The sequence below is a fragment of the Excalfactoria chinensis genome, chromosome 3, assembly GCF_039878825.1.
Source record: "Excalfactoria chinensis isolate bCotChi1 chromosome 3, bCotChi1.hap2, whole genome shotgun sequence".
NCBI lineage: Eukaryota > Metazoa > Chordata > Aves > Galliformes > Phasianidae > Excalfactoria > Excalfactoria chinensis.
The window spans coordinates 1,404,454-1,429,300 of NC_092827.1; the positions used below are offsets into that span (position 1 = coordinate 1,404,454).

At 41.3% G+C, this 24,847-nt stretch overlaps 2 protein-coding genes across 2 annotated transcripts in view; one reads left to right on the forward strand and one right to left on the reverse strand.

Annotated features, from left to right (window-relative positions):
- Positions 1-24,847, reverse strand: part of RUNX2 (RUNX family transcription factor 2) — a 201,910-nt gene that overhangs the window by 171,632 nt on the left and 5,431 nt on the right. The window lies entirely within an intron of this gene.
- SUPT3H (SPT3 homolog, SAGA and STAGA complex component) overlaps positions 1-24,847 on the forward strand; it is a 242,743-nt gene that overhangs the window by 7,096 nt on the left and 210,800 nt on the right. The window contains exon 2 of the mRNA XM_072332924.1: positions 2,183-2,286. Within this exon, the coding sequence (XP_072189025.1) occupies positions 2,183-2,286 (104 nt within the window). The remainder of the gene's footprint in view (positions 1-2,182; positions 2,287-24,847) is intronic.

A 24,847-nucleotide genomic window follows, 5' to 3' on the forward strand; every position in this document is an offset into this window, starting at 1 on the left:
GATCCTGCCAACACTTAAGCCTGATGTGTAAGTACTCGTGATTGAAATCAGACTTCAGTGGGAGTAAACATGTGATTAAAGTTACACATGTGCATAAGTGCTTGCAGGATGGGGGACCTAAATTAGAATCTGCTTGAAGATAGAAGTCTGTTCAGATCTACTTGAAAGCAGTCATAAAAAAACACAAGCCTATCTCTGACTGCATGATGTTGCCCCTCCATAAGCTGTCGTATCATTAGTGTTTCAAAATGCTAATTCTGTTGTTACTTTCTGAATGTATATTATGCATATTCAGCCTTACAAGCATTCTTTGCTCAGAGCCTCCTGTTTGTGATGGATTTCAGTGTTCTACAGTGCAGTGGCATTTAATATGGTAACTTACTTTCAGGTTATGTTTTTAGAAAGTAAGTTTATCTTTTTCCACTTTAAAGTTAAGATCTCTTTAGAAGTCTCACAGCAAAGCAAGTTAACATCTGTTTGTCATCATCAATACTACTGCTACTACTAACAGTGCAAGGGCTGAGCAGGACGAGTGAGCTGATGTCAGTAGGCAGCAGGCTGGATAGAAGAGGGAAGATGTCCTGGAAATGTGCTCTGTTTACCTGAGGACTTGCATGATGGGTGCACTTCTGTGTTTAACAATAATATCAAAGGGGAAAAATGAAACTCCCTATTCTATGTTTATAGAATTTTCCATGAATAAACTTTGATTTCTCAGACTTTGAGTAATTAAAGATATATATGTATGTATGTATGTATATATATATTTACTAAATCCAATTACTTATAGGCATTTGACTTGCATTTTATTAAAAAGGAAAAAGTACATCTGCTAGATTTACTTTGTAGAGTAAGAGTAGAACTGGGTTTGATTTGGAGGGGGTTTTTAATAAGGAACTTGTACAGCAAAGCTATAAAGTGTTTGTGTAAAGATAGTGCCTTCAGTCATCTAGGCTTTATCATGATGTGCATTTCTCTTTGGAACCAGAGTAGGACTACAATACAGGACAGAGGTGGAATGGCTGAGGGAAGTGAGGCTCAGTTTGAAGGAGAGACCACCTAACTGTACAGCTCCCCTCGTGCTACCCTCTTTTCCTCTCATCACAAGTGGTAGGATGTGAGGAAATCATAGAGTCACAGAACAGCCTGGGTTGTAAAGGCCCACAGTGCTCATCCAGCTCCAACCCCCTGCTGTGTGCAGGTCACCAACCAGCAGCCCAGGCTGCCCAGAGCCACATCCAGCCTGGCCTTGAATGCCTGCAGGGATGGGGCATCCAAATGGCCTCTAGTTGCACCAGGGAAGTTTAGTTTGGATATCTGGTGAATTACTGCATGCTGATGGTGGTTAAGCAGCAGAACAGGCTGCCTAGGGAGGTGGTGCATTCCCCATCCTTGGTGGTGTTTAGGACATGTGGCTGTGGTGCTTGGGGATGTGCTACAGCGATGGGCTCTTGAAGGTCTTTTCTAACCTAAGTGATTTTCTGATTCTAGTACGTGTTTCAAAAAGGAATTTATGATTTCAATGCTCATGAAGTTTTATCTCTTTGTTTCTAATTCTGTTTCACTCTTGTGTTGGCCTCACTAGAGGCAAGCAGGGACTGATTTATCAGTGCCTGCAATACCATGGCAATTGAGGAGTGTGTCTTAAGTAGCAAGGCATCAGTGTATATGAATATAATATATTCCAGAATAACAGTTATTTATTTTAATACATTTTCTTTGGTGCTTTTAGAGCCCTTCTGAGTGAGTTCCTGAGAAGATAAGTTGAAAAAATAGCCCATGTTTCTTATGCTTACAGTAATTACAGTAAATATCTCTCTCCTGTCAGCTCAGATAGGATTCTTTTTGCATACAGAGCCTTATGCTCATGTCCACCCTTCATGGCTTTTCTTCCCACTTGAATATCTAGTGTGCAATGTACAGAGCAGCCTTCAGGGTGAAATTATTTTACAGATATTACAAATTTCTCTTGCCTGTTCAATTAGTGAAATGGGCTTTTCCAGCTGGTTTTCTGAATGGATTTCTTTGAGTGTTGACTGAAAATAAAGTTCTGGATGCAGAAGCAGACCTGAAATTTCAACAACATGAATTTTGTGAGGGATGCAGTTGCTACCATTCTTTCATACGGGCTCCTCTGAAATGAAATGTATTTGTAATTGCTGATATTTCTTTGTTTACTCAGATGAGCAGCACTGTGGCTAGCCCGATGTCAACGGCTGCTTCTTCAAGCAGTGGAAGAGGGATGGGAAAATCCACAAGTTTTACACCTGAGTTGCAAAGTATGATGTAAGTAACCAGCCATACCACTGGTAGTATCTGCTGTTCGGGTATTTCTTCTAGCTAGCTGCCTAGAATGTGTGTTTAAGGTGATGGGGATGAGGGGAAAGAAGAGCAAGTAAAGTATTGGTTCTGGAACTGAGTGACGGTTCTGGATTATTTTTGAATGGATTTTACTTTTGATTTGGAGGATGTTCAAAGATAAATAACAATCACATCCTCATTGAATGGAGAGAAAAATTCTGCTGACTAAATTAATGCATTATTAGTGTTACTTTAAGAAGTCATTAGAGACCTCTTGCTCAGACCTTCATCAAGAAAGCTGGTTCCTATTGTCATATATGCTTATTTAAATCGATGTTTTGTATTAACATCCTTCAGTACTAATACAGAAAACTAGGCTGACATCAATGTGTTTTGCATGAAATTAAGATGCGAAGCAACTGTAAATAATTGGGTTTGGTCTGATACAAAGTAAAGTTGTGACCAACATTACAAACATAAGTTATTATTTGTTGTACATTGAGTGGACTCTTGGGAACCTATGTAATTAGACTTCCAAGCTGTGATATTGTGTGATCTTATGGTTCACTTCTAAAACTGCGATGGCGGATGATCACTGGGCAGGTGGGCTGTGTCAGTCTCAGAGGTACTTCCATAATCAGAAGGCTTCATTCTGTGGAAGCCTTTATCCTCGCTGGTAACCTGTTATGCTGGGCTGCCTGCAAAACTTCATTTGGTGAAGAGCAACATATTTGTCAGGAATGTGACCTCCCTTTTTTTCCCCTTTTCATGTATGTCCAAGACTTTGTGCTGTTGAGATGGGGGGCTTGGAAAACTAATGAGTTTGTCCCATGTGGATTTGTACTGTTGATTTACCCAGGCACTTGAAAGAGTTATTCAGCTTAGAGCTAAAAGATGCGTTAACCTCTCAGGATGCAGATAGTAAACGAGGCTGTAGTGGCTTGTGTCTAACTTGTGCATTTATATTATTTCCAATATATATGATTCTGAATGTTACTTGTTGAGGGGGAAGGGATGCACGCTTGCCAATTGCTGAGGTCAGCTGCACATAAAAAGGGAGTGTTGCTGTATGAAATCTTGCAAAAGTATTTCAAAGGATTTTCTTCCATGTGCATCTATCAAAGTTGAAAATGAAATGAAGAAAGCTAGTCTGGGAATACCAAAACGTAAATCCATGTTTTCAAAAGATCCTGGTGAGGTTTTAGGTCTGGAAGACTGTTCAGGATGTTTAAGAGATGATGAGATAAAGTAGGAAAGACTTAAAAAGGAATTAATTTGGGGCTGCTGATCTTTGCTTTGGCAAGATCATTGAAAACACTCAATATTTGGAAGCTTCTTTTTACTATGCAGCTTCATATTTTTCAATTCCTTTTAATAAGCTGTATTACATTAAAATAGTGAATCTATCTTCTCATCTATAGATGGGTAGCTACGTTTTAAATATAGGGAAATCTTTATTCAAACGATGGGCTCTTGCTGATGGTTTTTATGATGCCATTCTTTTTGATTGTTGTACTTCAGGTCAGTAATAGTTGAACATATCTTCATTTCTGTGGATGTGCTCTTGAAATATCATATACAAATTCAGGTTTTCAGTTAGTTTAACCTAAATGCTCCGTTCTTGTCCTTCTCCTTTCCATGGTGTTAGAGCTGTGTATCGGTGTAGGAGGACTGTTAAAGCATTTTTTATTGTACATTTATAAATATATAGATATCTATATAGATATCCTTTTTCTGTCAGTTGCCTTCCTCATCTCTATGGAAGTCAGAAGGATCTCAAGACTCCCTAGATTTGCCTCCATAAAAACTACATTTGTCTTTTTGTTGTAAGGGAAATACTTGACATCTTTCTATTGCTGCATCAAACTGCACGTTCTCCTCTTGTTCACTTCTTTGTAGTTGTGGAGGAGTTTGCTCGGGAATTAAATGGTGTTTCAGGTCCCTTTAGGCTACGTTTGGAAACACCTTTTATGTTTGTTTTGGTCACTTATGGACGTGACCATTTCGTGTGAGCAAAGTGGTAAATCTGCCCCAGATCCAGATCCCTTTTCCCTCTCTGCTCTCACCCAACCTGTTCCTGGCTGCCTCCTGCAGCTCCTTGGTGCTGCTTTTAGCAGAGTGGATATTCTGTTGTGTGTTGTAGAGTTGCCTTCACTGTCATGTAGCATTTCCAAGTTTCAGAGGCTATGTGGGCAGTATATATGAAAGGAATTACTTGTCTCTACTAGATTCTACAGAGTTGCATGTCCAAAAGCAAATTGGTTTCAGTTAAATGTCCTTAAGAGACCGTCAGACTGCTGTAGGTGGAGTACAGGATACGTTTCATTGGAGGATTACTTAGTTTAATGTAGATAACAAACAATTCCCCATGTCTTGAGTCTTCTGAAGTAGGTGGAAACCCTGTTACAAACCTAGTGGCTTTCTGTCTGCGCCGAGTTCCTTCTCAGATGGAAAATGTAAGTTCTCTCCATTAACGCTGTTATTGTTCTCATCTATAATAGTCATTTACACTGGATTTTTGTTTGGTGGGTGGGTGGGTGGAGAAAACAGTTGTAATCATGTTTAAAAGCAAAACAACGTCTATAAAGCATGGGGTCAAAGAAGCCCGAGCATCTCTTTGGGTCAGTATCTGGGAAACCTGCCTCTTATTTCATTGTGTGCTTCCTGATAAAGTATTTTGAAGCTGCCAGCTGCCCTCCCTGCCAGCATACACACGGTTCTGTCAGAGCGCAGAAGTTATTGTTGGCCATATAAGTGGAAGGAATAGACGTTTTCCTTTTACTTCAGTGCTGGTGAAGTTATACTGCGAGAGCTGTACAAACAGTCCTTCTGTGCTGCAGGGTAACAGCTTTCACAGTTTCATTACAACAGTAGCAACTGAAGAGATTCCTCGAATGTAATGAACGCGTTGAAAAAATACATTCTCATTGTTTTGCTGGGTGGGGAACAAAAAGGGAATCTTGAAGTGATAAAGTGTCAGGGATGAACCATGTGGAGGAAAAACGCCATCTGTTTCTTTTGGCCTGCAGCACGAAATGAAGTTGCTACTCAAAAAGAACTTTCCAGGCTCTGACAGAAGCTGACATTTTTTCTTTTATAAAGTACATAATTTAGGAAGTTACAGATTGTCCCATGTAGGCAATTTATAACCGATCCACGCTGACATCCTGGGATCCTGGGAGACATAAAGGCTGGAGGATTGCAGTACAGAAAAGGTGACATCTTTCTTAAAGAAAAGAGGGATTGTAGCTGCACAGTTTGTCTCTGGGAGTTGAGTGAGATCTAGTTCAGGCAGTCTATATGGAGTAATACAAAGAGTACCTTCAACTTGTCCTGCCGTTCTCAACTAAAAGTGTATACAATGAGAAGATGAATTTGTGCAAAGTGAGTCTCGATAGGGTTCTAACCATGGAATCGTAGCAGGGTTTAGGTTGGAAGGGACCTTTAAGATCATCTAGTTCAAACTATGAATGGTGTTTGATAGTTGCTGACTGCACTGAAACCATCAGTCCAGATTTGCTACCCCAAAATTTTTATGTGATATGTAAGTTTGTGAGTAATTCCATTTAAGGTGAGGGGGTTATTCATATGCAGTGTATGCCACAAATGCTACACCTGTTTCTTGAACCAAAACATTATGGAATTAAGTGAATATTTTGGAGGAATTATGTTTTTATGATAAGATCATAAAGCAGGAAATGTATAGGAGCCTTGAAATGAAACTGTGAAAGAAATACTGACAGAAGTTGTCTTAAGATGCACAGAGCAGTATTTCATCATAAGTATACATACATATATGAGCACTAATAAAACAATTCTGGTTTTCCATTAAGAGTATTTTAAATATTTGCTCGCATACAAGATGGGACTGAGACAGGGGAGGTTGAGGTTGGATCTGAGGAGGAAGTTTTTCCCCCAGAGGGTGGTGACGCACTGAACAGGTTGCCCAAGGAGGCTGTGGATGCCCCATCCCTGCAGGCATTCAAGGCCAGGCTGGATGTGGCTCTGGGCAGCCTGGGCTGCTGGTTGGTGACCTGCACACAGCAGGGGATGGAGCTGGATGAGCACTGTGGGCCTTTGCAACACAGGCCATTCTATGATTTAATTTTTGTGATAGTCAAGAAAAAAATCTGTTCTCCATAATAATGTCTCATGTGAAGTACAGCTGGGGATAGTACTCAGTATGCTGAATGCTCCTCATTGTAGTGTCAGACTGTCACAGGCTGCACAGACGCATGTCAGTTTATAAAGCCCTACCCTTTCACATGGGTATATTTTGCTTTTCATTGTTAAGACCTCGCAGTTATATGCTATTTGATCTGATAATGATTTCAAGGTATGTAATGCTGCCTAGAGTTCTGCCTTATGCTCTGTTTGCTTTAAGGCACACTGCTGTGCTACCACAGAACTTACAGCAGGAAAGTGTTGATAATTTTTCAAAGACCTTTTCAGCATGTCTAGTACACGAATCATTGTGAGCTGAAGTTATTTCAAAGCTGTTTTTCTTGATTCAGTCTGTTTATTTATCTTGAAATCTCTTACACAGAGGGAATAGAAGCTCTGCTCAAGATTGGCTTCTTATCAATGGAATATTTTTAAGTGAGAGTAAAAAAAAATGCAGTGGCAAACACGTATTTAAAACTAACCTTCTGTAGTGGAAATATTAAGTCACAGCTTGCACCAGTGATTGAGCACCTGGTGGGAAGGTAGGGCCAATTCAGAAGAGCACAGGTACATGCAATGCAATGCACTGATTGACCGGAAGGGCTGGAGCCAGGATCCACGCCTTCCAGACCTCATCTAAGGGCTGACACTGGATGCAATGAGATCTCTCTGGAGATCCCTGCGTACCTGAGGCCTTCTATAGGTAAGCAGCTTCTTTCCTTTATTTCTATGCCCATGGCTGTTGCAACTCTGCTGTCATTGCTGTGCCTTCCATCGCATTACACCTTCAGAACACATTTCAGTTTTCTACACCTTTCAGCTTCATCCTGCAGGTGGATCAGTGCTCGGCTTTGCATGGTTCAGAAATTCTACATCGCTTCAACATTTGTAGTTTCAACCACAAAGATGCAAGTCTTGTTAGAAATGGCATTTCTTATGTAAAAGCTAGAAGACTGCTTTTCTGTCAGTTAGAAAGTACACGGAGGTTACTTCTCAGTGCTGAGGGAAATGCTTACCATATATAATATGAAAGAAATGTCATGCAAACAGGTGTGCTTTGCCAGCTAGTTTTGTTTGCCCAGCTTTAAGGATCAGAATAATTCTAGTCTAAAAACTTCGTTCAATCTACGCACTAATTACAAAAAAAAAACCCTTCAGTGTGGATTTTATGCAGTTTGTAAGACGTTTTCCTCTTGAGTATTCTATTGCTTTATATTAAAGAAAACTTTATAAATACTTTCTCTGCTTTCTAGCTTCTGTTGAAGCTGCTTGGCTTTTGTTAAATTTCTAGTGAGATGCTAGATTGTTAATCTACAAAGCACGAATGGTTTTTATAGGTCTCTTGGAGATAATGGACTTTGCTCTAATAAGTCTAGTTTGCAGTTGTTAAACATTGGCCTTGATTACTTTGTAGTGTGTGATGTCTGAGCTGACTGACCCTAGTGAGCCAGATACAAAGGTAAGTAGGAGAGCTACTGTTCCCCTCATGCCAGGTTCCTCAGCAGGTTCCTTTATGTTGGGCTCAGTGCTCCCTCAGGATAAGGAGAGATTTTAGAGTGTTGGCTTTCATGTGTCTTAGGTGTCTTGGAGTGCAGAGCACATGCAGTGCCTGATTCCACTTGAAACAAATAAATGATTACAGCAGCTAAGAAGTTATGCTGAGTAGATGGTATGGATGACTACTTTTAATAAAACAGCCTGGACTTTATATAGCATGCAACACCTAATGAGCGTGTGCTTGGGTTGAGTATTAACACTTTATCTTACTATAATGAGCTATGATAGTACTTGCTTGATCCTGTTACGACCATAAACTTATGACTTTAGTCATGTCCTTCTCGCTTTGAAGCTGATCAGTGCAATCATCTGACTTTGGGTAGTTCATTTGGAATGATGGTGGAAGAAAGCAGCGATGACCTGGCTTAGGGAGCATTCTGGTTAACCAAACTATAATTTGGGATTGCAAAGAATTTCTCTGTTCTGTCCCATACTTGTTTACCATATTTGAACTCTGAATTTTGCTGAGATTGCATTGTTCAAAAATTACCGGTTAAGCGTACAGAGCTGAAACCCTTCTCTGCAGTCATGGGTCAAAAAGAGACTTCTGCTCTTTACTAAAGTTGCATTGGCAACATATGTGATTGGAACTTATTTATCAAGTAGTGTTTTTCTGTCTCCATCTGCCTCATCAAATATATCAAGCAAGTGTGCCATGAGATACAAAACTAGAGCAGAGCTGGTTTTCCTTTCATTGGTAGGAAAGAATGGAGAAAGGACAGTCCATAGAGAGAAACCACAGCAGATCTCTCTGCTGCTGAGGCGATAGGACTTTTCCCCCCGAGGGTGGTGACGCACTGAACAGGTTGCCCAAGGAGGCTGTGGATGCCCCATCCCTGCAGGCATTCAAGGCCAGGCTGGATGTGGCTCTGGGCAGCCTGGGCTGCTGGTTGGTGACCTGCACACAGCAGGGGTTTGGAACTGGATGAGCACTGTGGGCCTTTGCAACACAGGCCATGCTGTGATTCTCTTTTTCTGTTGAGTGCCCTATTGCTACTTAAGAAGGGGCAGAAGGAGATGGAAGACTTCAGTTAACACGTGGAACCGCTGAGCACACCTCTACATAGAGGAAACACATTGCTGAGTCTCTTTACAAACTGATGAAGGAACTTTCCCATAACTAATTAAAAAAATAATATTTATACTCAGATAGCAAAATAAATAATGGAGGATGTTTTTACAGGGAAATACTAGAGAGATTAATCTGGACAGCAGTTTTTACCATAAACAGAATTAACTGAGGTATAGCGTTTATCCATGGTATGTGTGTCTCATGTTTCTGCTCTACTGGTGTCATACTTTCAAGAGAAAAGTTCTGAGTTGATGTGGGTTTCGTAGTTAAGTTGTGACATTTGTTTTTTATAAATGAATTCCTCTAAGGAAGGTTACAGTGCACGCGTTCCTGCTTTGAGTTGGGTGCAACTTCTTGGCTGCATCCTACATTTGGATGTTTTTTGTATTGATGTGTTTTGAGGTACATCATTCAAAATGAGATTCCTGAAGCGCTCTGCTTCCACATTGTGACAAGCTACTTGAATGTGTTATCTGATAGCTAAGTAAAAGATTAAGGATGGAAGTGAGCTGTCCTGCTTAAGTGAAAACCTGTGTCTATTTTAACCGAACATTAATTAAAGCATAAGCTGGTATGCTAATCATGTTCTGCATTTTCTGCTTCTCCCCAGGTGTTTTAATTGATATCTTAATTCTAGCAGACCGAACCTGAAAACACAGTTTAAATGCAGTCGTGACCATAACCATTGTGTCTGTTCATAACTGCTGGAGCTCTGAATTAAAGCTGCATAACTTGTTCTCAATTAATTTGTTCTAGGCACGTCTGATATGTCAGCTCGGATTGTGTGTGTCAGTGTGCAGTGTTGGTGTAGAACATCACCTTTTGTTTGTGCTGGGACCTGCGATTACCCAACTAAATAGTGACAGCTGGAGTCAACATCCACTCTTGAAGAGTTCTGAGCATTTGATAAGCAACTAACATTGCCATTAAAAACAAAACACAAAACTATAAAAGGCTTTATCATACTCTCAATTTCTATCTCACCACTCCCTCTGCATACTCTTAAACTGGACTCGGTTACATATATAATTAATATATATAATATCGAATCATGGAGTCATAGAATCCTTAGGGTTGGAAGGGACCTTTGAAGGTCATCAGGTCCAACTGCCCTGCAGTGAACAGGGCCCAGGGCCTGATGCAGCCTTGACAGTCTGCAGGGATGGGGCATCAACCACAGCACCAGGTAACCTGTTGCATTGAAAATATACTGCATATTAAATATTTTTGGTGTTTTTCTTTAATTTAGCCTGATTCGTGAAATAACTGAATGTTGTTTCTTTCAGCTTGGCGTTAGAGATGGGAAATGATAATTTAGCAGCTGTGATATAATCGGATAGCAGAAATGTCAGTAAGACAAATGGCTGAGCGGGAGGAGGGTGGAGGGAAGACGTGAACAAAAACAGTCCAACAGTATGTGCTAGGTTAATTCAATGAAATAGTATGGGCAATTTCTTAATATGTTAGTAATGATGTGCTTTCTTAGCTTTAAAATAATCTGCCTAAAATGGGTGCTTTGTGCTTCAGCCACTATTTTTTCTTACAGAACGTGCTGAGCAAACAACTTATTTACTCTCCTGCTTTGGTGGTGGTGACTTTTTGTTTGGCTGGAATTTTTTGAGCAGAAAGCTGTAAGCACTTTATGCTGCTAAAAAGCAGCAGCTTCTGACCTAATGTACCCTTCTCTGAATGATAATGTTTCTTTGTCACTTATTTTTAGCTCAGATTGTTTTTCTCCCCTTTTCCCCTAACATGATTTGTACAACCTTTAGAAAATTGAGTAGTTGTGGTTTTGAATCATCCTCCATTTCTAGACTCGATGAGTATTTCTGAAGAAGCACTGGCTTTTGCTTATGTGTGGGTCTTTCTTGCTTAAAAAAGGCAACAGCCGTGACACAGTCTTACCCTTGAAAAAGGATGGAACACTATAGAATCTTAGTAGGCTGTACTGTGACCCTGAAAGGACAGTGTGTTTAATGCTCATTGTGTTTTGAACCAGTCTGACAGTGCTAGCAGCTGTCTTGTTGTTCTCCTTTAACTGTGATTCAGAGTCATTTGGATAACGTATCTGGAAGGAGCGTGTTTTGGTCCTGAAATAAAGCATGACTATCCATGTTGAAGCTATAGTAATGCTTCGTCATGAACCTGTCTGTATTTGTCTCCTTGTTTGCGTGTCAGGCCTTCAGTGCAAGCCTGGATCCTTCTGTTTGTGCTTCTGGTGCTGTACAGCAGGATAGCACAGACCTCTGGTATGTACACACTGATACCAAGCTCTCCCAGGAATAAACTTGAATTCATCACAGTGTAACTTAATCTGCCTTTTTACAACAGTGAGAGAATACAAATAAAGAATTTGATGGTACGCTGTTTTTGTTTCTGTTTTGAAATGTCAGCATGCAGGAAGACACTGATCTGTGAGAATTCGTTTTCTTACCGTTCTCTTAAAGATCTACCGGCAGGTCATTGTTTTTTGTTCCTCTCCTGCTAACATAGGCCTAACTGTGTTGTTGGCTGATCCATGGCAGCCAGGTTTCTTTGCTGGAGTTTCATTACATCCAGTAATTTCACACGATGATGTGGGCTGTACTAGGAGTTATTCGGCAGTTTTCATTGCTCTTTCTTAATTTGCAGCCTCAGTATTGAGGATTTTGCTGTGGTAGTATATTTAAAAAAGGTATGTATATGGGAATGGTTTGAAACTGAGACGGCAAGGTTTAGGTTGGATCTGAGGAGGAAGTTTTTCCCCCAGAGGGTGGTGACGCACTGAACAGGTTGCCCAAGGAGGCTGTGGATGCCCCATCCCTGCAGGCATTCAAGGCCAGGCTGGATGTGGCTCTGGGCAGCCTGGGCTGCTGGTTGGTGACCTGCACACAGCAGGGGGTTGGAGCTGGATGAGCACTGTGGGCCTTTGCAACACAGGCCGTTCAATGTATTTAAATGTATACATTTTTGTATGTGTGTCCGGAGACTTTAGAGAAGAAAAATCCATCTGTGAATAGTGTGATGCTGTTACTAGAGGCTGAATAAGTCTTTAAATTGTTATCTTTGTGAAGGTTGTATGGCTGCGAGAAGCACAGAGCTGGATGTGACTTTGTCATGCAAGCTCTGAGATAAGTGGACACCTTTTTCACTCTGTTACCTACTAAGAGGGAATGCAGACTCCTTGAAGAGTTTTGCTTTGTGCTTAATACAGATAAATGTTACGTATTCTAGACTTCCCAAGTTCAGCTCATGTCTTAGCAGTTCCAGTTTCGCTTTTTATAGCAGAGAGATCAGTTGTGGAAATCAGAATTCATGCAAATCTGAAACATGTAATGCAAATTGTGTAATTAAATCTAGCTGTATGCAAATTAACTGGGAAAGCTGCAGCTTTATAAATGCTGATTGTACTGGGTGCTTCTAGGTCTGTTTATGCTTACTGAACTGAAATAGAGGGTAAGTAGCCCTGTGTAGGGGGTACTGAAAAATCAGGTAAACTCAAACAGCTTTAATGCATATTATATAACAGGGCTAGATAGATATCTGGTGCCTTGCAAGCAAAAGGCTCTGTAGCTTGTTGGCAAGCTTCCTTATTCTCTGTTTCTCTATTAAATGCCAGTCTTATACCTTCAAGAATGAGACTTTCTTTGGAAAGATGTGTATTAAAACAAGGCCTGTCTGTGAGTTTGCACTGGCAGGACCTTTCACTTGCCCAGCTAGGGCCCTTCGTGCACAGCGGGAGTTACGTGCCCAGTGTTGGCTGTGCAGGGTCATCTCAGTGTCTGCTGGGCCCTTTGATGGTTCCAGTGACTGAACAGATGTGTGATCAGTTAATGGAAAGAGATGAAATTCTAACAAATTGCAGAACTGTTTTTGAGAAAGAGTGAATAATTGAAGTCAAGTATATTTCTAGAACTGGGATTCAACTGGAGTTATTTATCTTTGAGTTCTTAAGACAGATAAAAACCAAAAGCCCAAACCACCAGCTGTTTTTTTTTTGTTTAGATTAATCCAGAAAAAGTTCTAAAATTGCCTCTTCAACTGTGTATTTAAGAACTTTATACTGAGCATTTAATTTCTTAAAAGATTTCTCTATATGTCAACATAGTGTTTGAAAGAAGGATATTATTTGATTTATCGCTACAATCTGTTTGAAACGGGGAATTCACAGCACTATTTTATCAATTGAAAATTGGGGCCTTAGGCAGAAACTTGGAAACCATGTACAGTTTTAACCAATACTCTTGTCTTCTCCACAGCAATTCAAATAAAGCTTTCCCTGCTCTGACTGTTATAGCCAATGCCATGTATTTGATACTTCCAAGGATGTCTGATTCTTATGTATGTATTGTCAGTGCTATTTCCTCCATTCACATACAAGTGAAGATAGGTGTCTGACTGGATATAAATAAAATAGGAATTCAGCTGGGACTTGCTTTTGGATCATTTCCTGCTACGTGTTAGTTTGCCATGCGTTTTTTCCTTGCCTTTCTCCAGTTTCCATCCACTGTTGCTGACAAGAGCTGGTAGGTACCGGCACCAGCAATTCACACGTGCTCATCTAAAGAGCCAACATCTCCTCCAGCTGATGGTAGCTATCATAGCTGTGGCTGTTTTGGTAGGTTTTCAGTTTAAATGTGGGATGCTGAAAGCTTGAAGAACAGTTGCTGCCGCGTTACTGGAGCAGCAGTATCCCTGGGTTGGTTTTGCGGTGGGTGAAAGACTCATCTTTCTTTTATAGACAAAAGGAAAGATATTGGGAATGTTTGGCGCTGATCATAAAAGCATAACTATCCCTTATGCCAAAGCAGGCTGCCTTCTGCAGTCAGAGCTGGGGATAAATTTATTTACTGCAGGGCAGGGAGGTATAAACTTGGTGGGGGGGAAAAAGCAAGAATGTTTTTTGACTGAAGGAAGAGTGTTAAAATGCTGCAGTTCCATGTAATTCCATGTAATACAGTAGTTACAGTTTAAGATTGATTAACGAGGCCTTTCTGATATTAATTGCTTATGATTCATGCAGCAGCATTTGTTAAGTAGTCTTTAGTTTTTGCCAAATGAAGAAGTAGTTCTACTTCTTTTCAAAGAAGTAATGATGAATGACTTAATGCAGCCTTCCCTTTCAGCCTGTTGGCAGCCCTGCCTATGGCAGGTGGGTTGAAACTGGATGGTTTTTGAGGACCTTTTCAACCCAGGCCATTCTGTGATCCTTGTCCATGTTTCCTTTGTAACCACTGGTAGGTAGTTCTGTATAATCGTTATTGTCTTAACCTCGGGGCTTTGTGTGATCAGTGTTGAATTAAGAATGAGTTGCTTCTTCCAAGTCTTGGTCAGGACCTTTACCTTAAAGTATTGAGTTTGATGTGGAAGTCAAAGCCTGGTGGACTATAAGACAGTTTGAGCTGACTGAGTCAGAGCTGTAGGGCTAGAAAGCTTTCAGCAATCTGTCCTAGTTGTGAAGAAGTAACAGGAGGTAACTCCTGACTGAGAAAGAAACAGTTTTATTTTGGTTTGTTTTTCCAGGAAGGAGTTTTCAAATGTACCTGAACCAAAACACAGCCTCCCTATGGTAAAGCCTGTTAGCTGAGCAAGTCCTCCAGCCACTCAGACTGTAAACAAGGCAACTGCAAACACGATTGAACGACGTAGTTAAGCTGACAGTTTAACTGGTAGCTGTTACTGAAGCACTACAAAGCAACTTGTAACTACAGATTAAAAATGAGTCATGCATCACTTCTCCAAATCCGTAATAGGCCATGAGTACATTTTTCACTTGTCATGAGCAGAGTTATTGAGCAGATTATCTGGATGATTTGGAAGTTTGAGCAGGATATTAGTACTGACTTTGCTGGCTGGCACAAGCAGTTGTGTGTGTGTGTGTGTGCTGAAGTGTTTCACAGGGTAAGGCCTATTTATAAATGCAATCTTTCACTGCAGCATAGAGGTCTCAGGACTGGTGATGTTTTTCTTTTTTGGTGTCACTTTTGGGCATGCAAAAACATTTCCCATAGATCAGTGAGGATGTCAACATATACTGCCTTGTGCACTCTATCATGCTTTTGTGTACGTGTGCTTGGAATGAACTGCAAGCTGTTGGTTCCCCTTTCAGTCAGGTGTAAGAACTAACTGCAGAATGAATGCGTGCATCTGAGCACGTCCTGCAGAGTAGCTGAGTCACTGCAGAGTTTCCATCCTACTTTTTCCTTTGGAAAATCCATCACGTAGCAAAGCCTTTCCCTTTATCAGTGAATGTGTTCTATTAGTCATTGAATACAAGATGTACAGGACTGGGAGGGAACTGAAGGTACCAAATTTGGTCTGAGTCCTTGCTGTAGGACAGTGAACTCTCTCACCTGTTACAAGCTGTAGCAAAGGAGGTGTTGGGGCAAGCTCCTCATAAATTTGTCTATTCTTTTAGTTCCTTCTCTGTTTATCTAATGAAGTAATAGTGGCTGTGCTATCTGATTTTGGTTGTGCAAGATGGTAGAAAGAGTAGAATCTTAGCATGCTCTATGTGCCAGTGACCCAGGATATCGGGTAAGAATAGAGTGGGTGTGAAGAACACTTGATCCATTTTGCTGTGGTTTATAAAATAAGTAACTTGGGACATAAGCAAGCTTTGGGAGCTGTATAGACAAGTTTCTGTACCTAAAAGACTCAAAATATCCAATCTGACAAGTCCTGTTGTGTTCTAAATGTTGCCACCTCGTTAAAGCAGCCATGGAATACAAGAATTAATAGTGGTCTGTAATGTCAATATAAACTTCCTTTGCTTCTGATTTATTTGTCTTTCCTCACAAGACCAAGGAAGAGTTGATCATCACTTGCTTTGTGATGATGACTAACAGTATTCCCATAACCTTTTCACTCCTTATTTTCCATCAGGCAACAAGTTTTCTATTGAGTGCTTAGCTTCTGTGTGTCTCATGGATGCTATCTCCTGCATCTTCTGTGGGTGCCAGGCCTGGTAGTGGCTGTAAGAATGAGCAGGATGCTCGTGTGCTTAGTTTGTGAGCCTTTTTAATTTAGTGTTTTGTTTTTTCTGTTTCCAGGTATGGAGAAGTTTAAACAATTGATTTGTTAAGTCTACATTTTTTACACTTGCCTGTTTACTGTATACTGCTTGTTGCAGGCTTTCTCTAACTGACCTTGTTCTCCTCAAATACTTGAGAACCTTCCAGCTTGATCTCAAATAAATTGCAGTAAATATCGTCCTTGTTCTCACATCCATGCTGAATATATTGAGACAAAACCGGGCACAGCATCCCCCTGTGGGACTCTTAAAATATCTTCTATTTTGTCGTCAATATCAGCTACAGCGTGTAATGCTTATCCTGCACTGAGTTTGAAAATTCCCTTGTGTAATAGCTAGGCAGCATCAACCTTTTCTTTCAATGAAAAGTATAGGTTTGGAAGGCCAGGTTCAGGTGTGTACTTAGTATTTGGTGTGAACTGTGCTTTTAGGAAGCTGCCTGAGGGAGCAGAATAACCATGTTTTGTTGTCAGAGCCCTGTGTGGTGCTACTGACACAACCAAACCGGGTAGTGAGGTTTATAGAATCCTAAATGCTTTGAATTTTAATTTATTTTTTTTTAAATATTTAGTTGCAACCAAAACCAATTTTCTGGTTGAAAATACCTTCAGGATCCTATCCAAAATAGGGAACAGCTATATTTGGTGAGGGCGCAATTGTTAACGCGGCTATTTTCAAGTTTCGAATATGCTTACACAAAGAAAACGGAAGGATTTTGCTGACAATATTTGCTAAGCATTTTTCCAGCAAGAACCAAAATTACCAAGTCCTGAAGATGAGTCATCAGTATGCCTTTAAAATTGGTTATTTTTTAAGGAGAGACCTCTCAAACATACATCAAAGAGCTTAGCCTCGAAGAAGACAGCTTTACTTTGGGCTGAAACACTGAGATGCTCCGTGAGGCTGAGCTGATGAGGCTTGAACACGCTGGAGGTGTTCAAGGCCAGGTTGGATGGGACCCTGGGCAACCTGGGCTGGTATTCAATGTGGAGGCTGGTGGCCCTTGCATGCAGTGGGGGGGTTGGAGCTTTGTGATCCTTGGGGTCCCTTCCATCCTAAACCTTCTATGACCCTATGATGCTGTATAAAAGAGTTCTGCTGTTCTTATGATGTTGTCCAGCAGGAACATTTTTGTTACAATAGGCACTGCACGAACGCGTACTTATCTATAAATTATACATTCCTACTAAAGAAATGGAAGGTTCCAACTGCCTGTTGGTATCAAAGTGTACAGGTACTTAGAAACAGTTCTGCGAGAAGATGTCGATGGTTGGGAACTGGCATTTGAAAATGGAAGCAGAACTGTGCTGCTTACTTGCAAGATCTAAGGAAGAGACAGCTGGAAGTAGGAGGGGTGGGTGGTACGTTGCTGGGAGGCAAGTTTGCCGCAGTCAAACTCTTTGGCTGTGAAATGGCATTCTTATGAATGGCAACCTTTTGAAAATGTGGGGAGATTTGTTAAACCAAAAAAACCCAATCCGTAGGGAAATATGGAAGAGTTATTAGAGTTGCCATGAAAACAAGCTGCATTATTCAAATTATCCGTTGCCCAAATGTGTACTTTGCCTGACCCGTAATGCTCCCGTTGCTCTGATGTATGCCACCAAGAAATGGTATTTCTGGTGTCCCTCTCTATGCAGCGTAATACCAGTCCCATGACAGATAGCTGTTCCTCATCTGTACGGTTCCCCTTTTTGAATCCCTATAAAACAGCCTCACAAAACATGTTCCCAGAGTCCATTGTCTCCTCACTTTGTATTCCCTTATTCAAAACACTGACATTAAATGCTAGGGCTCCAGAAGTATCACAATTGCTCCTCTAATGGGATACAGACTCGAGTGGTCAACTAAGTTGCATTTCTCTTTGCTTATGCATGTGTGTGTGTACGTCCATGTACATAAAACTCCTTTAGAAACTGGAAATCTGGACGCAACCTGTCTGTGCAGGTTTGCCACAGAAAAGCTTACTCAGAGCTGCCAAGGAGGCTGGCGCTCTGGAAGCTGGAAGTGCACACGTTCTGTTCCATCAGAACAGAGCAGAAGGTTCCCTACGTGAGCCCTTGGAGGGGCTGCGATCTCCCCTGCTTGGACACTTGTTAGCAGTCAGGACAGGAACGCGTTTACAGGTTAGAAGCATGAAGTTAGTTTTCCACCATCTGACGTTCCTCGCGCTCCAGCACAGAGCAGCTTTTCTGTAGCATCAAAAGATGTTATTGTTTGCCAGGATAACTATGCTAATAAATCCTCTTGTACAAATGCATCTATTATGTTACAAAAAACGTCTGCTGCTCCAAGCAGTTTTATTGGTATAACGGCACTTAAATGAGGCCTTTTTCCATCATCGCTGTCCGTAAGACAAACTTGCATTTCTAACATATTCCAGCATTTTCCAGCAGTAGGTCCTTTCTTAAGGTGCACTGTAATAGAAAGTGACAACAGAAGTTCTGTTCTGTAACTGTGAAACCGGGAGAGATGCAGCCCGTCTTCATTGCCAAGGCTTCTGAATGCAGAGGAAAAGCCTTTGGTTGATGTAAGATCTGTCGATTGGTTGCATTTCCCTCTTGCTCTATTCCTTTGTACTCTACAAGCATTAAAGCTGGAATCGAGTGTGTATGTTCTGACGTGCTTCAGTGATCTTATTTGAAATTATTAATTGATATTGCCCAATTATTAATTGATATTGCAATTGATATTGCAAGGGATAACTGCAGCGCACAGCACACTGACTGCAGATAAATGCAGGTGCTGGCCTGGCCGGGTCCTGCGTGTGTGGCATGAATGGAGGTGGAAGTGAGGGGTCCCTAGAAAAATCCCTGATGTCTATCACTGCAAGCTCTCACGTTGATCTGCTTTAGCAAGTGAGAAGCTGACGTCAAAGGGATGTTCAGGGTGCGGATGTTGGGTAAAGGTTTCTCTTCAGAACATTTCTTAGGGAAACATGGGAGGAAAAAACAAAACTGATTTTGTGTTTTTTAAAGAGAGCTTGGATGTTTCTTTGTGGTAAATAAGGGGATTTATAGATGTGTGGTTTTTGATATGTTCTGATTGCAGTTCATTGCTCTGATGTAACTTTCCTATATTACGTGGACTGGTAGGTCCGTATTTCACTAATGAATTGCTTTAATATTTTCCTTCCCTTGTAGGGTTACTATTATTTCTGTGTAGATGAGAGGACCCTCAGTGTATAAGCATGCTGTCTTCAGGAAAACCAAATCTCAGAGTTATATTAAGATAGGCGATCAGTGCTGCAGTGCATTGCCATCCTAAAGCATTCTTGCTATGATTCTTTCACTTGTGAAGGAGAACATACAAGAATTTTGTACCAGAATCCGGAACAAGAATTACTTTCCTTACCAGATTCTCCGCTTCCTTAAAATCAAAGCGAACAAAACCCCTCAGAACACCGAACGTAAAACACCCTGATTGCCTTTAGGAGATGTGTAACTGATCTAATTGGTAACACCAGCACACGAGCTTTTGTTTAACTGACTTCTCAGGCATTGTTTTGAAGCCTGCTTCCACTGCTCAGCAGCCTGCCCTGAACGAGCAGTTTACTTTCTGAACGGCACAGTTTACTTTCTGAAAACCAAGTGACCCCCGGTAACAATTTGTAAGACTGCAAAGGACACCAAATGCGCTATTTGTTAAAACCTGAGCTTCACAATAACGGGATGTGAATCGTGGCACCGAGATGCGCAGCCTTGAAATGCACACAAAATAGATTTCTGATGAGGAGGTGAATTTAAGAAGTTCTTCTTTAAGAAATCGGGAGAGATGCACAAACCTCCTTCTGTGAGCTCTGCGAACATAACTAACGTGCTGCTCAGTTTATTCAAAAAAGGACTGTAAATCCTGGAAGTTTTAACTTGATATGTTTGCAGGTAACATGATTGATGTGTAATTCTAGAATGAAAGGAGTATTTAGAATCTTGGCTATCAGTTCAGCAGTTCTTATTTCTTAAACAAAGACAGGTCAGATCTGAGGCTCGTCTCGAAGCGTTGCAGTTTGACTTTATCCCGGGAACACAAACACATGCGGGCTCACAGAGCAGCCTCATACTGAACGCCTATCGATCACTGAATCAGAAAAGCACCCAAGCGGAGGGGGGCTTTGCTGTCTGTCATAAGAGTTTTTTTCATAACTTCTCAGAGGTATATCATATTATAAATGCATTCGAAATGTTTTGCTCTGAGGATATGTAGCATTCCTATAAAGGTTAAATCAATAAAAATGATTTGGCCACATTCCTAAGCATGGCTAGAACAGGTAGCCCGTTGTTTAAGGTACCCTTGAATTTCTGGATCAGATTATTATGGTGCAGCAAAAAGCTTTACTAAAGGCTTCTTACTGTCTGCAGACGTTCTGTGTTTCTATCTGAAGATATCATCAGCCTAAAAAAAAACCCAAACCTTCAGATTTTCTGAGCTTCTGGGGGAAAAAAAACAGTGTTTTTTATGTATCTAGGTTTCAAATGTTGTGCTGTGTGTGCTCTGATTTCTTAAGGAGTTTTTGCAACAAGAAGGGTGAAGACACATCAGTAATTGATAACAACCAGGTACGTAAAAGAGGGAAAAAGAAGTCTTTAAAATCAGCAATGAGAACTGTAAAATTAATGCCCATCTTGGTATCTTTACGGGCTTGCTTAGAGTATTATTTTATGCGTATCTGATCCAATAGGATAACTGTACTGCTGTATGGGGTTACTGTATCTAGTCAGTTCTGCAGGCGAGGAAGGAAAAGGGGAAAATCCGATGGCAGAAAACTTCAACCAGCTGTTTGTTTAAATTCTTCTGATTTTTTGCATAGCTGATCAAATGCAGCACCCGTTAAATAGCCTTTATTTCTGTAGCACGTTTGGTTGATTCTTGTCTTGAAGTTTGACAGGAGTGATTTTTAGATTCAGTGCATTTTAAAACCTTTCCGGGACACCGAGGAACTCCTGTCTGTTGTTGTTACGGGGCAGGTTTGTCGGGCACGGTGTGCATGTGCTATTACGCATCTCTGCTTCCGACGCTTTATATAGGTTTTATGGAGCGCGAGCTTACTGTAGGAACACAGCTGTAAGATCAGAGTTCGGATTCAATGGGCGTTTTAAGTGTATTCCACTCTGTCTCACTGTGCCCTTTAAGAACACTGGGACTGACCAAAAGTGCCTTTTCCTCTTTGTGCTTGTTTTTCCCTTTGTATTTCTTCTTTTTGTGTGTGTGTGTGTGCGTGAAAGCGGGCGTCTTATTTTTAAGCTGCATCCTAAAATGCAAACCCCCGACGAGGAGCTGTGGTGAAGCAAAGAGCTGCTGGCAGCTCGGGCTGTGTGCTTCAAGATGGGTTTCAGTTGTGAAAATCTGATCAGCGAATTAACCGCACATCCGGCTACGTACATCTTTGATCAGAATGGGAACATTCCGACTCGTGTGTGTGGATGTAAGCAGGCTGCATCGGGTCGGTTTATACATGTGCACTACACATGTGCCTTGACGTTAGTTAGCAAATTAATATTTCTAATTGGAAGTGACAAAACGATGCTCTTCCAAGCCTTAATTTCGCACCTACAGGCTGGTGTAATAATTGATCTTTGGATCTGGAAGTTGTCTTTCATTTTCAGATGTATTGACACACAGTTAGATGGCTCACCCATCGTTAATGCTTTGCTTTTGATTTTAAAGGTAATATTAAAATGGGAGAGCAGTGAGCTTAGCATCCGAAATCACCCGGAGGTCACGGCTAGACTAATTTCTGTGCAGAATAAGGGAGCAGTTTCAGGTCCTCTTCCTTAAATCCACAGCAATCAGAAGTTTCACTAGCGTGTGCCTGTGCACGCAGTTTGTGTTGCCTTACTGAAATTGTTCGTGCTGCAGCACGGAGAGGATTTACGCTCTGGCAGATGTATTCCTGCCCATGTGATGCAAAGTGAATTTTTTTCTTGCTACCTAGATTGTATTTTATTATCCACAAATGACCAAATTTTTCCGGAGCCTTGGTTTCTTTAATTAAAAGCCAGCAGACAGAGCTCGCCCTCTGAATTCGTTGTAGTGTTTCTGTTTATGCTTTTTAATCAGGAAGGGGGGAAATAAAAAAAAAAACAACATATATACTGAATAGCAAGAAAAATGCAGCACTTAGTTTTGAATGTACAACGTCGCGTGTAAGAAGGGTGGGAAGGAAGCGAAGTGAATGCCCTTTCTGCCAAAAATCCTTTTGGGAAAAGGGAACATTTTTACTGGTGCACACTAATGTGCAGCGCCTGAGCAAATAGTTACTGCTTTCTGCTCCTGTCAGTTTTAAATAAACCAGTCATTGTTACGGCGTGCTTATTCCACAAGCAACCGAGTGCAGCCGAGTTAAACTTTGATACCTGCGGATGATGAAGTCTCTTAATGTGAATTTATACCGCTGCTCTTTTCTTAGAGGAAACAAGCTTTGCAGATTGCGTTCGGAAATGCAGCGTTTGAGTCTGCGGCGTATTTATAACAAAGCTGCTTCTGTGTGTGAGTGCTGTACAATAGCTAATAGCAGGAATTCACCAACCCTATCAATAAAAGCGTCACCAAGCTTTGACCGTATGTGTCCCTCCAATATTAAAAAGCAAATGATGCATTTTTCTTCCCCCAAAGTTTTCTATTTAAAGGCACAGGGCTCTGAGCTGAACACGGCAGTGCGTGAGAATGAAAGCAGTTCCGAGTGGGATTTGCCCAGCGAGGTGTATGTGGGTCCCCTGTCAGGTCAGGTCGTGGCTAATCTCACCGATGGCTTTTTGAGGCACAATGCAGTAAAATAAGGAATTCTGGCACAGTCTTCAGAATTCTGCTTGTTGTCGATCGTGCCTTTTATTTTCCATTGAATCATAACTGCTTAATCTGCGTAAAATGACTCACGCTGGTTCTTCGTGAAGGCTGGCATTTAGAGTCAGTTATACTAATATTGTTATACAAGAACAGAAAGTAGTACAGGGAAGTAATGTCAATTCTTGGCCGAGCGACTCGACATTTCAGGTCAGAGTTCTGTATAAGTATACCTGGGGCACCTTATTTGTTTTGTCGGTCCCAGCAGCTGACCCACAGATAAGAGTGCCTTGGCTAAAGCACATACTTTAGAACTCTGCAAGCTGAGATGAGTGAAAATGGGTCGGTGTAATGTCTGCAGAAACAGGTTTTTTCCTTCCTGGGACTGTAGGAACGAGAGAAGGCAGCGCCATGCTCACTCCCAGGTACCTGCCTTCTCAGAAATATTGCCATGCATTCTACACAGACAGCTTCTATCGTCTATTATCTCCATATCAGCAATTAGCTTAGAACACTGCAGTAGTGTTAGCAGGCACCCTTCACAGGTATGAAACTGAGCTCCTTGCTTCAGCTTCCTGAACTGCGTATTAGCAAAGCAGAGATGTGAAGCACTGTGAAAGTCCTTTGGATGTTTGCAGTGCTGTCGGGTTCAGATGTGATCACACCCCCAGGCTTTGTGCAACCTCAGTGCTCTGCTAAAGGCGCTTCACCAATAGGGGCACATCCGAACCTGACCCTGTTACTGTGTTCTATGTGGAGAAATGCAGACTTTTAGAGGCGTGAATCAGTAGGAATTAGGAGTTTGAACTTTGCTCGTGTGCATGTTTGCGCATACACAACTCATTACCATTTCCTACAAGAAGGAATACCCTGTTCGAATACCACTCATGGCTGTATTAAAATCCTGTGCTTTTTTAACTCTCTGCATTCTGATTTGTATTCGGAGGAATTACAGATCTCCTTAGAGATTAATGCTACGTGGGAGGGAAGATATTTGCACATAATTATCTGCGTTGGGTGTTTCCTAAAAAAAAAAAAAATACAACAAAAAAAAAAACCCAACCACCATCTCCATGTTTTGCTCACCAGTGTGGTGGTGTTTATACTATAGGAGTGCTTGCTAATGAGATTTAATTCATCAGTTAATAAGGCTGTGCAGTGTCACCCTGCTGACCTGCTGTAGCAGTGCTGCACATGCTCTGCTCATGGCTGTACATGCGTGTCTACACATGGAGGTGCACACATGGCTCATTAGTCCTGCAGTTAATTTGGGTTGTGAGGGAGGTCGGGCCCTTTTCTGTGAACAACAGAGCGATGTAATTTGGTGCTCTGATTCAGCAAACCACAGAGCGGATTTGGATGTTAGATATCAGACCACGAGGGCGAAGTAAGCCGTGGGATGGCATACTACAGGTTCAGATAAGTTTGGGGTGGAATAAACGTATGTGAGGTCTTCAGAACTTAACTTTCCTCTGTCAAGAAAATGAACGGTAATAAATTCCGAGTCCTTATGAAGCGTTAGGAGTGCTGCTGGGGTTTAATATGTGAACTAAGTGAGCGTCCGTCAGCAACACGGCAGCCATCGGTGGGTGAATTCCTGCCAACGTATCTCTGCCGTTGGGACTGCAGATACAGCACAGTGCAGGTTAAAGCTATTGTTATTGCCACGGCTGCCTGGCTGTAGTGAAAACGGCGCTCTAAACAGAGGGGCAGCAGAAGAAACCGCGTTCAGCCTTTGCTATAAAAATTAAGGCGGTTTTATCAGAGGTGAGGACATATCTTAAAAGGATTCTATGGAGAATGCCCTAAGTATGATATGAAAATACTTCACTGCATGTTGGTTTAAATGAAAGTCTAGCCTTCTTTTTTCACTTCAGTTTGTTATAAATCCTAATTCTAGCATAGCAAATCACACTTAATAAGGAGAAAGTTGGCGTGGGATTATTGAGCGGCTCCAATTA